The 15,656-nt window shown below is 31.1% G+C and overlaps 1 protein-coding gene across 2 annotated transcripts in view; it reads right to left on the bottom strand.

Annotated features, from left to right (window-relative positions):
* Window positions 1-317: 317 nt before the first annotated feature.
* Window positions 318-15,656, bottom strand: part of LOC143055917 (bifunctional glutamate/proline--tRNA ligase-like) — a 28,071-nt gene continuing 12,732 nt past the window's right edge. For both annotated transcript variants that reach the window (XM_076228970.1, XM_076228969.1), the window contains exons 2-13: window positions 14,646-14,740; window positions 13,354-13,466; window positions 10,953-11,004; window positions 8,634-8,843; window positions 7,763-7,915; window positions 6,869-6,970; window positions 6,484-6,639; window positions 5,901-6,095; window positions 5,417-5,590; window positions 4,127-4,287; window positions 3,530-3,673; window positions 318-1,213 (exon numbers count right to left, since the gene is read on the bottom strand). In XM_076228970.1, coding sequence (XP_076085085.1) covers window positions 1,057-1,213; window positions 3,530-3,673; window positions 4,127-4,287; window positions 5,417-5,590; window positions 5,901-6,095; window positions 6,484-6,639; window positions 6,869-6,970; window positions 7,763-7,915; window positions 8,634-8,843; window positions 10,953-11,004; window positions 13,354-13,466; window positions 14,646-14,714 — 1,686 coding nt within the window. In that variant the 5' untranslated portion in view covers window positions 14,715-14,740 and the 3' untranslated portion in view covers window positions 318-1,056. The remainder of the gene's footprint in view (window positions 1,214-3,529; window positions 3,674-4,126; window positions 4,288-5,416; window positions 5,591-5,900; window positions 6,096-6,483; window positions 6,640-6,868; window positions 6,971-7,762; window positions 7,916-8,633; window positions 8,844-10,952; window positions 11,005-13,353; window positions 13,467-14,645; window positions 14,741-15,656) is intronic.

Raw genomic sequence — 15,656 nt, 5'->3', positions numbered from 1 at the left:
ATAAAGCAAACTGAGTGCATAAAATATTGCGATAGGTTTGTGCAATTTGCATAAGTCATTTGGTTAGTAGGATTGCCAAAGGGTTATAATCGAGAAAAAAAAAATATGTGCATTCCCAAGTGATAAATATAATAGTCGAGCTTTAAAATAGCTATTCAAATAGAAGCTGTAAATATATACTTTCAACTGGCTTCTTCTTTTCACAGTCAATTATTTCAATTCAAAAGCAAACACAAATTCAGCAACAATCTTTTGGTGACCCGGCAGTCAGCGGTCTTAGGTTCATGTATTGCTTTTCTTTTTTTAAAGAAAGCAACTTGTTTTGATAACGTACACTTTATGGATCTCTGTATCCCATGATACATAAGCTAAGTTAGTAGAACACTGTATCTAATGATCATATATTCATCTATGTATGAATTGATAAATTTATCTGAAGGTTACAAAAAAGATGATCTTACGAAAACTTCATATATCTATGAATATACAAAAATGTATGCGTTATTTAATTACTATATATTTCTATCTATGAATCTATATCATGTATATGTGCTTTAATATTTAAATTTGATTTCAGTAGTAATAAATTTGTGAGCAATACTGCCAACCCATTTTAGTTTTACCACCCATCTTGAATAACCTTAACGAGGAGCTATGTCTTATAAAATTAGTATATAAAGATAAAAAAAATAAAATGGAAAGTCGTTTTATTGCTTGTAAACTTGACTTATCTTAGTCATATCCCTGCACAACCCAAATTCTATAATTCATTAAACAGATGACAAGATTCTCTGAAACAATATTACAATCATAAAAAATTTTAAAAAAATCATAATACAAAACAAATATCAAAAACTGACTAGGTTTTATGTAAAATTCTATGAAATGATCATTTGCAATCACAGAATGTTAATACATTGATACTGCCTTAAAGTACACAAAAGATAATTATCAATATATTTATGAACACTTCATAATTCAACACTGTTATGATTTCCGTTAACCAACCCGGACAGGGAGAATCTTTAATTAATACTAGTACAGTTTAACTGTTTATCAGTAACTTCTCCCAAAAAGCGTATAATGCTTTCCAATTTCTAAACAATTCGGATGAATACACTTTGTATCTGGCTTTAGTTGTTTTGGTTGCTTGAAGGGGATACACAATCCTTTGGCGCCCATAGCTGGTTGACTTTCTTCTGCAACATTGTCTCTGTAAAAAAAAATAAACGGTTACATTCATTTCTAAAATATAAAAAATCTGCTTAAGATTGCTTGAAGAGTTTTCCTTCATATCTTAGTTCCCTTTGTTTACATGGCCTTTGTTTGAAAACTTGGAGGAAAATGTCATCGTTGAATTTTATATTTGCATTTCAAATATAAAAAAAAAGCAAGTTATTGGAAGTACGGGGCGCCGAATGGGACTCTTGTGATTTTGTTCAAAATTCAATTCTGTCATAACAAAATCATTTTTGTCTTACAAAACTATGTGATACAGACTTGTTTTATGAAAACTTCAATTTTGTGATGACAAAATTCATTTTTGTAGACAAAATTCGATTTTGTCATTACAAAATTCATTTTTGTAGACAAAATTCATTTTTGTCATGACAAAAGTCAATGTTGTCAAAAAGGTATGCAAAATTGACTTTTGTTACCTGATATGGAAATTAAATCACAAAAGTCAATTGTGTGAGGTAAGATTCAATTTTGTGACTTTTGTGAGACAAAATTGACCTTTGTGAGACAAAATTAACTTTTGTGAGACAAAATTAACTTTTGTGAGACAAAATTGACTTTTGTGAGACAAAACTCAATTTTGTGAGACAAAATTCAATTTTGTCAATTTTGTTGAGACAAAAGTAAATTTTGTTAATTTTGTTGAGACAAAAGTCAATTTTGTCAATTTTGTTGAGACAAAAATCAATTTTGTCAATTTTGTTGAGACAAAAGTCAATTTTGTTAATTTTGTTGAGACAAAAGTCAATTTTGTTGAGACAAAAGTCAATTTTGTGACGACAAAATTCATTTTTGTGACAACAAAATTGACTTTTATGAGACAAAATTGACTTTCGTGAGACAAAATTGACTTTCGTGAGACAAAAATCAATTTTGTTGAGACGAAATTCAATTTTGTCAATTTTGTTGAGACAAAATTCGATTTTGTCAATATTGTTGAGACAAAAGTCATTTTTGTCTCACATTGGTCAATTTTGTCTCACAAAAGTCAATTTTGTCAATTTTGTTGAGACAAAAGTCAATTTTGTCAATTTTGTTGAGACAAAAGTCAATTTTGTCAATTTTGTCTCACAAAAGTCAAGTTTGTGTAACAAAAGTCGATTTTGTATGCAAATAAGTTCACAGAAACCAAACTAAACTAATTTGAATACAAAATTGACTTTTGTCGCCCAATTTTCAAATTAGGTAACAAAAGTCAAGTCTGTGTAACAAAAATGAATTTTGTCATGACAAAAGTGACTTTTGTCCGCTGATAGATAATTTTGTATGAAAAAAATTTAAATTTGTAGTATGATACAAATTTTGTTAAATTGAATTCATTTTTGTTGAACAAAAGTCACTTTTGTCCGTACAAAATTGAATTTTGAGTACAAAACCACAAGAGTCCCATTCGGCGCCCCGTAGGAAGGATATATATACTCTCATGTTCTTTGTGGTTTATAAGCTTTTCATTTGTTGAATCAGTTTTCGATTTCGGAGTATTCCAGTAAACAATTGTGTTTGAATTAGCTTTCGATTTCGGAGTATTCCAGTTAACAATTGTGTTTGAATTAGTTTTCGATTTCGGAGTATTCCAGTTAACAATTGTGTTTGAATTAGCTTTCGATTTCGGAGTATTCCAGTAAACAATTGTGTTTGAATTAGCTTTCGATTTCGGAGTATTCCAGTAAACAATTGTGTTTGAATTAGCTTTCGATTTCGGAGTATTCCAGTAAACAATTGTGTTTGAATTAGCTTTTGATTTCGGAGTATTCCAGTTAACAATTGTGTTTGAATTAGCTTTCGATTTCGGAGTATTCCAGTAAACAATTGTGTTTGAATTAGCTTTCGATTTCGGAGTATTCCAGTAAACAATTGTGTTTGAATTAGCTTTTGATTTCGGAGTATTCCAGTTAACAATTGTGTTTGAATTAGCTTTCGATTTCGGAGTATTCCAGTAAACAATTGTGTTTGAATTAGCTTTCGATTTCGGAGTATTCCAGTAAACAATTGTGTTTGAATTAGTTTTCGATTTCTGAGTATTCCAGTTAACAATTGTGTTTGAATTAGCTTTTGATTTCGGAGTATTCCAGTTAACAATTGTGTTTGAATTAGCTTTCGATTTCGGAGTATTCCAGTAAACAATTGTGTTTGAATTAGCTTTCGATTTCGGAGTATTCCAGTTAACAATTGTGTTTGACAATTTATATAAACGAAGAATTGTTTCTACTGAAACAATTTGATTAATAAAAAAAGATTGAAATGTTCTTCATCAAGTTGTTCTTAGAATGTTTTCTATGATTTAATTTACCTTGCACTATCTTTCTTAATACTTTCTTCACACTCAACGCGTCCACAGAACGGAGCTTGTATTATTTTTCGCTGGTCTAACTTAAGACAAAAATCTCCCCAATCATGTGACACAGCCGTGTGATTGTCCATTTCAGATTTGGCCCTGCAAATCAATAATCAAATGTTTAGAAATAAATGAGAGGCGGAAGATGCTAAATGGACATTCAATCACACAAGTAGAAAATAAAATGACAACGCAATGTAAAAAAAACCATATGAAATTAGCAACAGGAACTCAAACGAAAATTTGGGTGATTACATGTGCTCTGGAAGGGTTAGCGGACCCTGCAATAAGATTAATGTAGCTTTAAACGTTTTCCAGATAGGACCACCATTTTATGACTGCCTCACTCAACTTTCATAGTTCCTGTACGCAAAATTTAAAAGTTTTAATTTTCTTAATATGCAAATAAAAAAGAACTTAATTATATATATATTGACATCTATGTAAATCTTGTGCATTGGGAGCATCTTTTTTAGATTGACCTTCACTATGAACGTTCAAAAAGCGCGTCAAGACACAACTTTATTTTTCTGTCTTTTAATGGACATTTACCTCAGGAATAGGTCGCTTTGTATCTGCTTTAATAAATCACCTGTTTCCAAACAAACTTTTTCGTTTGGAATAATGATTTTATCCCCGGTATCTCGTCTAACTGCTACAACTTGGTTATTCTTCACATCACGTGGTCCAAGTTCAATACGAATTGGAACTCCCTGTTTGAAAAAAAGACTAACCAATAAGATGAAATTTACGTAAAACACCCCTAGCCTACATACTAATTTTGTCTATTAAAGGAATTAGGGATTACAACAGAAGAACCAGAAGACTGTAAATTGCCCATTTATTTCATAATTACACAGTGAATTTCCAATAATGAATGACCTATTATGTATAGAAAAGGTTCTATATGGCAATTCTCTATGAAAGGTATCTGAATATGAACTATGTGAATTTTATTGACAAATTTCACTATCTTATATACTCCAAAATTTATTTGCAAACAGTTTATGCTAGTAAAAAGATACTACTGTTATTACCAACCTGTTTTGTTATGCTTTGAAACTATGCGGTTTACACATTAACACGAATATCTATCATAATTCAGCTATCATATGTTGAGTCAATTGATACAACTTTTAAAACAATACCCCTATTCGAAATGAGAAAGTCACCACAAAAAAACACTACTAAAAGTAAGCTTTAAAAACTAAGTGTGTAGATGTGTGTCATTACAAATAAAAAGATGTGATATGAGTGCTCAGGAGACAACTACTTATTAAAGTCACACTGTATTAAATGTAAACAGTAATTATAGATCAAAGAACGGCCTTCAACACTGAGGCTTGGTGAACAGCAAGCTATAAAGGACACGAAAAAGACATCTGTAAAATAATAAAAACAGGTAAACCAACAGTCTAATTTATATAAAAGACGAGAAACATGTTTATATATTTTTTTATACAACTTATCGACATAATCGACGAATCGTGAAAAAAACACTAAAAATTATGACACTACTGTCCTTGAATATACTATACCTCAAAGTGATCAGATAGGATAATATACTATATATACTGCATTTGTGCTATTTGAATTTAACGTCGTCCGGTCCAAATTAAGAAATGATGTTTTTACCCAAAATCCTTCATTTAGAGCAGAAATAAGAGTTGCAGTATATAAAGAATAACCATACATTGTCTCGAAATATCAATGTTATTTGTACTCGGCTCGAAATCAGGTAGAAATGCTCGGCACAGCCTCGCTTTCTACCTGCTTCTAAGCCTTGTACAAATAACATTGATATTTCGATACAATGTATGGTTATTCTATATATTTATTCACCTTTAGTTCCCAATGGTTAAACTTCCATCCTGGAGAATAGTTATCTCTCAAGTCGACTTTAGTTTTAATTCCAATGCTATTAAGCTGCGACTTTAAAATTTCACATCTGCTGATCAAATTGTCATTATCTCCTCTTGTTGAATTAGCTGTTATTCCACAGGGTATTATTATAACCTTAAATAGAATGGTATAATCAGAACTTTAGACACCTTTATCACAAAAAAAGGAAGACAACTAGTTGTCGCTAAACAGCGAGTTCGAGTAACTTAACATTATTTCAATATAAGTGAAATGAGGATGTTCTAAAGAAAAGGGTGTCAAAATTGTTTACGTTTACATTTTAAAATAAACATTAATACATGACCATACAAGGTTATCCTGCAGCTAACAACATTTTTAATGCACGCATTAATTTATATGGCAAGGTACTTTCCCTCTCCGAAGAGCAAAATTTAAAAAAAAACTTTGAATTTATCTACTATACCTGAACACTAGCAACTTTAGGTGGCAGTACTAATCCTTTATTGTCACCATGAACCATACACATAACACCGATGGTACGGGTAGTTAAACCCCAAGAGTTCTGATAGACGAATTCTTTTTCCTGAGTTTCAGGATTTTCATAGACAATCTCAAACATTTTAGAAAAATTCTGACCAAGATGATGTGAGGTTGCACCCTGTAAGCAGATTTATGATTTAACAAAATATAAATTATTTTAATTTTTTTCTTCTAATTATTGAAGAAGATAAAATTGAGAATGGAAATGGGGAATGTGCCAAAGAGACAACAACCCGACCACAGAGCAGACAACAGCAGAAGAAGTATAAGAAGTCTGCAAGTTGAGCTACATTTACGAATGATATCCTTATACCGATGATAAAATTTAGTAAATGTTTTGACTAGTTTATATACTTCAGTGGTGCATGAATAATCTTTACTTATTCTTCCCTTTTCTAAGGCACATCATGACTATTAATATGAAAAAATAAATGAATGTCAGTGATTGAATATTTCTCAAAAGCGACCAGAAGATGAAAACAGAAAGTTCGAAATGAAAAAAAAACCTGGATCCCTCTCCCACTAGCTGAAATATACGACTCGACCGTTGTAGTGAAGTCTGCTCCGGCGAATGTTTCTTTTGCAGTTTTTCTGCCACGAACAACTGGTATTGCTAAAAGTTCCTCATATACTCTGGCATATAGCTCCAAAATGGTATATACCTTAAAAAGATCATGGTATTGAAAATAATTTAATAAAATGTTTGTAAATTGAACGAGTAACTTGCATATAACATGTAAAATACGACAAAATAGTGCTTTGTTAAAATAAACAATACGCAATTGCAATTAAGATTAAGTCAGTTGAAATGAGTCTTTTTTTAAATTCTTAATTGACTGTTATTCATACTAGATTTAAAATCTTGTTTATTAAAATAGAAATTAGCTTTACTTCTTCTTCAGCATCTTTTTTATTTGCCCAGGCAGTATGTCCTTCTTGCCACAAAAATTCTCTCGTACGAAGAAATGGCTGTGGGTGCTTGAATTCCCATCTCTACAAAATTTCAATATAAGTTAAGCAAATCTATTCTATGAAAAAGAACATTTTTAAGATAAAACAAAGATCTCTGATAGCAAGCTTGTCTTAAACTGGAAAAATTATCTATAGTGCTTTTTACAATTTTTAAACGGGAAATTTCTACTGATTTGTAAAGATAAAAATTATGATCATTTTGTGTATTCATCTTTAAAAAATCAATAACATTTTGTAAGTATTCATTGACTAGAACACAAAAGAGCCATAAGAAATACTGAAGTTTATTGTCAAAATCCTTACTTATTCTATCACCGTATCACTTTAAGTCTAATTAAGGTGGTATGGGTGTATACATTTAAAATAATAGAATTTGGTACTATATATTGATATATTTTCAAAAATATTATAATATTGATAGGTCACCTCGCCTTTTCTGACGCTGCAGTGACATAATGATACATTCTGTATAGAATATACAGGAAAAAAACACCATTATGTTAAATAAATGATAGAATTGTAAAATAAAATACGAGAAAATAGCGTTTAGACAATTCTTTGGAAATATCAAAAGATTTTTTTTACTTATTTGATTGAAAATCTGAACCTTAAGTTCTCTGGTATTTTTTTAATCCAAGATAACGAAAGAAACATATACCACCTTAAATGGTTCTTAAGAAGAGTTTCAAAAGTGATATGTTTTTTTCATTTATATACCATATTCCCTACGACCCATTCGTTTCTTAAGCTTAAAGCTCATTTTAATGACTTATTACTAGTATTATTAATAAAGGTATGCAAATATGTACTCACAACGACGTTACACCATTGGTTTAGCTTTAATGGAAGATCTCTGTGAGATTTTATCCATCTTGAATAGGCTGGGTACATGACTGTTTCACTTGTAGGTCGAATTGCTATAGGTTCTGCTATATCCGTTTTTCCGCATTTTGTTACCCACGCAACCTATCAGGAAGATAATCAGTCCGCATGATGTCGAAGCAAACACACAAAGTAAATACAATTTCAGCATGTGTAAGGCACTTAATTTGAATTACTAAACAAAGTGTCTTCCGCTTCAAAGACCAATATCTGGAAAGCAGTATGATTAAAATGGGAAATTTGCACGTTGATGTTAAAGTTCATTTCTTAAATGATAAAATAACAAGAATGTGTCCATATTACACGGATGCCCCACTCGCACTATCATTTTCTATGTTCAGTGGACCGTGAAAATTGGGGTCAAACCTTTAATTTGGAATTAAAATTAGAAAAATCATATCATAGGGAACATGTGTACTAAGTTTCAAGTTGATGTAACTTTAACTTCATCAAAAACTACCTTGACCAAAAACTTTAACCTGAACTTCGCACTATCATTTTCTATGTTCAGTGGACCACGAAATTTGGGTCAAAACTATAATTTGGCATTTAAATTAGAAAGATCATATCATAAGGAACATGTGTACTAAGTGTCAAGTTGATTGGACTTCAACTTCTTCAAAAACTACCTTGACCAAAAACTTTAACCTGAAGCGAACGGACGCACAGACGGACGCACAGACGGACGGACGAACGAACGGAGGCACAGACCAGAAAACATAATGCCCCTCTACTATCGTAGGTGGGGCATAAAAATCTATACTTATTACACATGATAACAAATACAATAATCGATATTTACCTCAGGTGCAAAATCTGCAATATGCGTCTTTTCTTTCTCTAAAGCAGCACGGGAAACAAACATGGGAAAATACGTATTTTCTACACCCAGCTTTTTTATTTCACCATCAAAGAAAGATTTGATAGCTTCCCAGATGGAATACGACCATGGACGTAATATATAGCATCCACTCACATCATAGTACTCTATCATCTCAGATTTCTGGATGACCTTTTCAAATATATATTTAATGCCACTTGAATATTTTGTTTATCTCACAATAGGTTTTAATTTTCTTGACTTTTTTCTTAAAGATATATCAATAGTGTTTAAAAAGATAGAAAATAATTCTTATTCACGACTCAGTTTTCTCTACGTGGTCTCGTCATCCATTTTATACAGTAATTTTCATTAATACTGCAAACCTTTTATGGGCAAAATGTAAATGATGAATTAATACATTAGAGATTTATGTATAGGCGTCTTTAATAATGTTAAATAACCGATACATTTGCTTAATTTTAATTAACCAATAATATTTGCACACTGCTTAAAACGTCAATCGACCAAAATATTGAGATATTGGTGAATGATTAAGGAGCTGCCTACAAATGTATCTTCACTAGAATGTTTTGGAGAAGTAGAATGCACACATTGATATGTCTATTTGTAGGGACTGCTGTACCCATATGTCTGTATTAAGTCAGGAATATGACAGTTGTTGTCCCTTCGTTTGATGTGTTTTGTCTTTGATTTTGCCATGTGATTAGGGACTTTTCGATTGAATTTTCCTCCGAGTTCAGTATTTTTGTGTTTTACTTTTTATATCAGTATTCAGTATCAATGTAAAGTATACAAACCGATTTAGCTGAAGTATGGATCATAATTTGTCGTTTTAAATAGGTTCCCTTTTTCATTATAAACGGGTAATGCATGCAGGTCATACCCTAATTATGTGTCGACACTACGTCTAATCCTGTCCTTTCGTTACTTTATGACTGAATAATTTTATTTCGCATCAATCGTAGATTTTTCTTTTCCACATTTAATACTTTCACTTTTGCAATATAAGGTTTTGAACTCAACTGATGAGATAAAACATTATTTGTTTTTACTATGCAGCTGTATAAGTTCCCAGTTCCCATATTGTAAATAATAGTTTAGTACCTAGTCTCTGTATATATTAGTATACTTCTCATGACACTTAGTTTATTACAAACTGCAGCATGTGTCTATTTGAAATTGAGGTTTGGTTTAATGCATATGCGACAGCAACTGTAAGCAAGAATTATCATTTTTGTTTTGGTAGAGCGATATGGGTATAATCAAAGAGACTTGATTTGGTATTAGATATAACCACGCTATTTAATTGATATAGAACAAGTGAAGTCATAATTATATTACTCATAATAGGAGTTTATTATAAACTTGTCATCTCATTCTATTTGGTACCGTAGTTTATTATCTTTGCAAACGGTCTATGACTTAACAGTGCACATTACATTCTATCAAATCGAAATGTTGCAACGTCATCACTTCACACGATGTTTGCGTATGATATGTGAATGCAAACAATACATGAACTTTTATTGTTTTGGTCAGCTTTTTGCTACCATCTCACAGCCATTATCCTTGCGTTCAGAGCCATGAGGACTTTTATTTTGTTTAAAAGCTGACTAGAATGGAATGTCCATTGTTACGCCATATACCGTGTTCAAAGATAATTAACTACCAAAAATAATGTGAGATGACGATTTCATAATAAACTCCGATTATAATAAATCTAATCTTAATTTTATATTTTACCATTTTTTCAGAGAGATAACTGTTGCTTATTCTATGGTATACAACAATAGACAACTTTCGAGCTCGTTGCATTTCCATCAAAAACGTTGGTTTTACTGAATATAACTGTGATATTCGCAGTTGTTTATTTTTTAGTTTTCTATGTTGTGTCCTGTGTGCTGTTGTTTGTTTGTCTTTTTCATTTTTAGCCATGGCGTTGTCAGTTTGTTTTAGATTTATGAGTTTGACTGTCCCTTTGGTATCGTTCGTCCCTCTTTTACAAAGATTCAATAATAGTATTTGTCATAAATGCACCCCACTATCGTTGAATAGACTCTTCAAAATGTTTCAACACTACATTTATCATAACAATGTTGGTTTTTCATAAAGGAGGATAAGGTATTTCAATATTACTAACGAAGCATGTATTGTTGACGGTGAGGTATCGTTATCTTTGGGTTTGAAACCAATAGGAGGAAAAGCTGTTTTTTTATGTTTCAAACGGATTTCAAAGTCAATGTTTAATCAATGTAATTTAAAATATTTTTTACTTACCTGTGAATACCATTCAGATAAATTGTCTTCTTTTCTCGCTTCCAAACATAATCTAATTCAATGAAAAGTTAGATGTATCATACATTTTAAATGTTTCTTCATGTAAGCAAACCATATACTCTCAAGAATTGGCTCATTTCATATATCTAAATTTATTTTTGACGTCACAACAACGTAGGGCTTTCTATTCTATAGACTTGGAGTTTTGTTTCTCCGAATGCATTTCGATTATAAAAGTTCGATACGGGATATTCTTCAACTAACTATTAATCAAGTTAACGAGGTTAAGATTTGTGTCTCACAGTGATATATTTTTCACAGACAGCATCTGAACATGAAAGTTGATGAACCAGGGCAAAGTCAAAGAACGTCTCGTCGTTTTAAAAAAAAAAGTTCGTCGACAGATACCGAGTCCTTATTGATAAATATCATGTATCAACTTCAATATGATACATGATGGTCTTGAAGTACATATTCTAAATACTGACGTTGTTTATCCTCTTAAATATGTGTTATGGGTTTTTTTATTTGTCTATGTATATTTGTTTAAGCCTTAACTGTTTTATAAGGCCATTTTTTTTAACTTATTGATATACTGTTGGCATGACTAGGTCTTCATATATCAGTCAATCATAGTGTTTTTGTGCAATGGTAATTTTTTTGAATGCTGTTTCAGTTTTGCCTATGTGCTTTGTCTGTAAAGTGTCTACATGTCAATTTAATTTTCTTTAATCACAAAGCTGTTTATTTTTATAGTGATTATGTTTAAAACACAAAAGCCTATTTCTAAAATTATAACCTTCATCGGAAATGTCAATTTCGCATCCATCTATGACGTCATTCACCAGATAGAAGTCATGCTAGTATCCCTGTGCTATTGAACAGAAAGCTATAAGAACTTTCAGAATCTCTATTCTTCGGGGGAGAATAGAAATCATTTATGTTCTGGAAGTATGTAATCATTATTCCCGTACGACTGAAGGTAATATTATCCACTTATTAGATTTTAATTTACCTAATATTTTCTGCAGTATAAGATAAAACAATTTTATTCGTTCGCCAAACATGTATTGGATGTGACGATGATACATTTTGGTCACGTGGTGATGGAAGTTACATGACAAATTAAACTGATTACCGTTTCCCGGAATAACATATTCTGTCTGCTGAACCTGGCCAATTGTTGACATTTTTACTTATACTATTTGTTTTATTAACATATTGTTGTCAATATGATGGAAATGTATACAATAAACTCATCATTGATGCAAGGATTAACATATTGTACGTCAGACGAGCGTTTCGTCTACAAAAGACTCATCAATGTCGCTCGGATTTTTTTTATCAAAAGGCCAGGTAGAATACAAAGTTGAAGATCATTGATGACCTAAATACAAGTGAGGTGTTCAACTAGCTTTAAAAACATTTATAATCCTTCGGGAGTTAAACTACTTTGATGGTATCTTACCATCCCCGTAACCATGAACAATACTATTAAGCTAACTCTTTCGGTGTTACGTATTTATACATGGGGGGCTCTAACATGTCTTGTTATGAGTGCTCTTGATGACGGTAAATCAGAAGGTGTTGTATTCTTTCAAAGTTGGACTTCAATAGATTTCAATAACTTCGAGTACTCTTATATCTGATCTGTGCTCTGTGCTTTGTGTCTATTGTTTTAGTGTTATTGTTTTTGTATTCTTCATACTGACGTATCGAGTAAATATGGAACTGATTTTCATAGTCCTTTCTTATGTTGTGCTTTTACACTACTGTTGCAGGTTAGGGGATGGCATCAACAAAAACAAACATGTTTAACACCTCCACATTCTATATGTGCCTGTCCAAAGTCGAGAACCTGATATTCAATAACTCCTTGGCAACAAAGGACAAGTGCAAGGTAACCACTATGACGAAAGTAAAGGTTACCAAACTTGTTAAGATTTCCGAAGTGATTCTGAAAGCAGTATATTTACAAAACAATCTAACACATGTTATAACAAAGTGTTATTAAGAAGAGGAACCACATGGAGAATAGACCCCTCATTCTGGTATGCATTATTGGTTTAGGTATTTTTTCTTTATTCGTTATATTATTTGCGCATTTTACTTTATTCTTTTTGTCTATCTGTCTTTGTTAGTTTTTCAGTATTTAATCATCATTCTTGATTCTATAAACACTCTCAGATCCTTTTTGTATATTACGAGGATATCCGAAAGATTGTCAAAAATGTAATGAAATCATGATTTTTTGAAAGATCCTCATTTTGAACTTGATAACTATTAAAAAAAATATTAAAAAATACAGCATAATCGAATAATAAAATGTGCGTCACACGAGTGTATCAACACCACAAAAAGTGACGTAGCAAGTACATTTCTCAAAATTGAAGGCGGTTACCTGGTTACCTTCTTCTTTCCTTTATCTTTAGAACCATCCTCACTCGTTAGCTTTTGGTAAATTCTTTTCATTGTTTGGACATTACCACTTTCTTTTGCTTTTTCGAGTTCCTCCTAAAAGTTATGCATGTATTTTTATCTAAGAAAGGTTATTTGCAGTTTTGAAGCAGATTAAAATTTTGGAAATTATTTATATTTAACTTTTATTCCTTGCCAAACTGTGCTTATGCTATTTATTCTCTTTGGTTAATATTTTTTTGGTTTTATATTTCTAGAAAACTAATTTATCTGAATATAATTTAAACACATTCAATTTCATTTTTCGTCAATTTATTTGATTTAAATTCATAACCATCATTTTCATTTTGTCATTTTTATTTCTAATCTTTTCAGATAATATGTTTGCATAAATTGGTAGTATTTTAAATATTGAGTTGGAAGGGATTCGTCAGCCTGATAATAATAAAGAAACATGTAGGCAAGAAGAGGGGCACAATTGGTTCCTATTTGTATTTCGATAGTCTGTTGAAAAATACGTCATCCAAACGTATCAAATATTTTGTCAATCAAGAAATCAAGCATCTTGATAATGTCAGTTTCAAAGAACTTTAGCTTTAAATAAGAGTGATTCTTTACAAAGTAGGATTTCCCCTCCTAAAGACAAAAAACGTGTATCTACGTTTTCCATTCTTTTTAATGAAACAAAGTAATACCAACTATTTCCATTTTTTTTTATTTGGAATGGGGAATACTTGTGTATAGTATATAAAAGTCAAAGGTTTTAGTACTATGGCAAGATGAGAGGGTCTTAGATTGTATATACTCTGAAAGATCTTTGGATTTTTTTAGTATCCACATCTGATTCATACCACCTCTAAAATTGACAGTTTCAGAATACCTTTGATGTCCGGCTTTGATTGCTTATAAAATAGATTTTAATAATTTAAAAAGAGTTTTTGTGGAGCACTTGGAAGACCCAGCAATAAACCGTTGTTTGTAAGGACACTTATTTAGTTTAAGTATCCAATACAGTGATTGAAGATCCAGTTGTTCATCTTTGGTTGAAATTCCAAAGGAACATAGAACAGACTATGCTTATCCAGGATTTACTCTTTGTTGATTATCGTGAGGGTATATGTTGAGTAAGACAGCAAACTAAAGCATTCAAAAAATTGAACAGTATATACCAAATGATTTTGTTAACGCAAAATTGTTATTTTTGTAATATTATTCATTGTATATGTTATCTAAAACATGCGTTTTATCTATCAGTTTACTACACTTTTGACCTACCAAATCTGCACTTGATATTTCTAAAAAATTAATTTGATCCATAATATCTTGCATTTCTTGCTCCATCATTTAAAGTTGGTTTCAATTTTCTTGAGCTGAAAAAGAAATATTGTATCTGTCATGTGGATAAAACTCTATTGACGGCATGCATTTAAATATAAAAAAAAGATAAGTTGCGCTAGAAGTTTTCAAATTTTAATATTTACCTATTCAACTAAACAAAATATTGAACTGCTTGGGTTTTTTTTTGTTGTTAGCAAGCTGCATATTATAAAAGCAAAGACTGGTCTGGTTGGTTTAAAAAAAAATATCTTCGGTTACGGTCAAATGTTTAAACTTGTGTGAACTAGCACGTAGACATCTTGACCCGCGTATCATTGTATTAAAGTAGGGTTCGTTATTAACATATTCTAATCCTAGATACACATTAAATTTTCATTGGACAATAAACAGCCAACCAAACATCTAAAGGTGTTTCACATACCATTTAATACGTATATACTCTTATTGTTGTATAAAGTTGTTACACCTAACACACCAACTCATTAATTCATGAATACTCTAGGTGTTGTAGAATGTTGCTACCCCTAAATTACTAACCATTTGATATTTCAAAAGGTTAAAATAGTGCCTCAATAATACATTGTATGAAGAAAAATACTAAATTACAGTAAGTAGTACATAAAACACAGATTTATTAAAAAAAAACAAGTCACAATATTTCAACAAGTTTAAAATATATTTGAGTACGAATTTTTAACCATTGAGAAAATAAACATTAAGATACATGCCTACACACCTGATTTCATAAGATTATGATAACCGAATAATTTTAATCAATAATTTCGTTTTATGTTGTAATTATTTTGTTCAAACCAACATACAGTATTCATGTGCACAATGCTACTTAATTTTTTAAACCTACTACAAACCCAAACTGTAAACTCTTCCATACTGACATAAAATAATGAAACACATTCCTGATTTTGTCCGGCACGATGACCGTCTCGA

The sequence above is a fragment of the Mytilus galloprovincialis genome, chromosome 13 (genome assembly GCF_965363235.1).
Source record: "Mytilus galloprovincialis chromosome 13, xbMytGall1.hap1.1, whole genome shotgun sequence".
NCBI lineage: Eukaryota > Metazoa > Mollusca > Bivalvia > Mytilida > Mytilidae > Mytilus > Mytilus galloprovincialis.
This window is presented reverse-complemented; position numbering and strand designations above follow the sequence as displayed.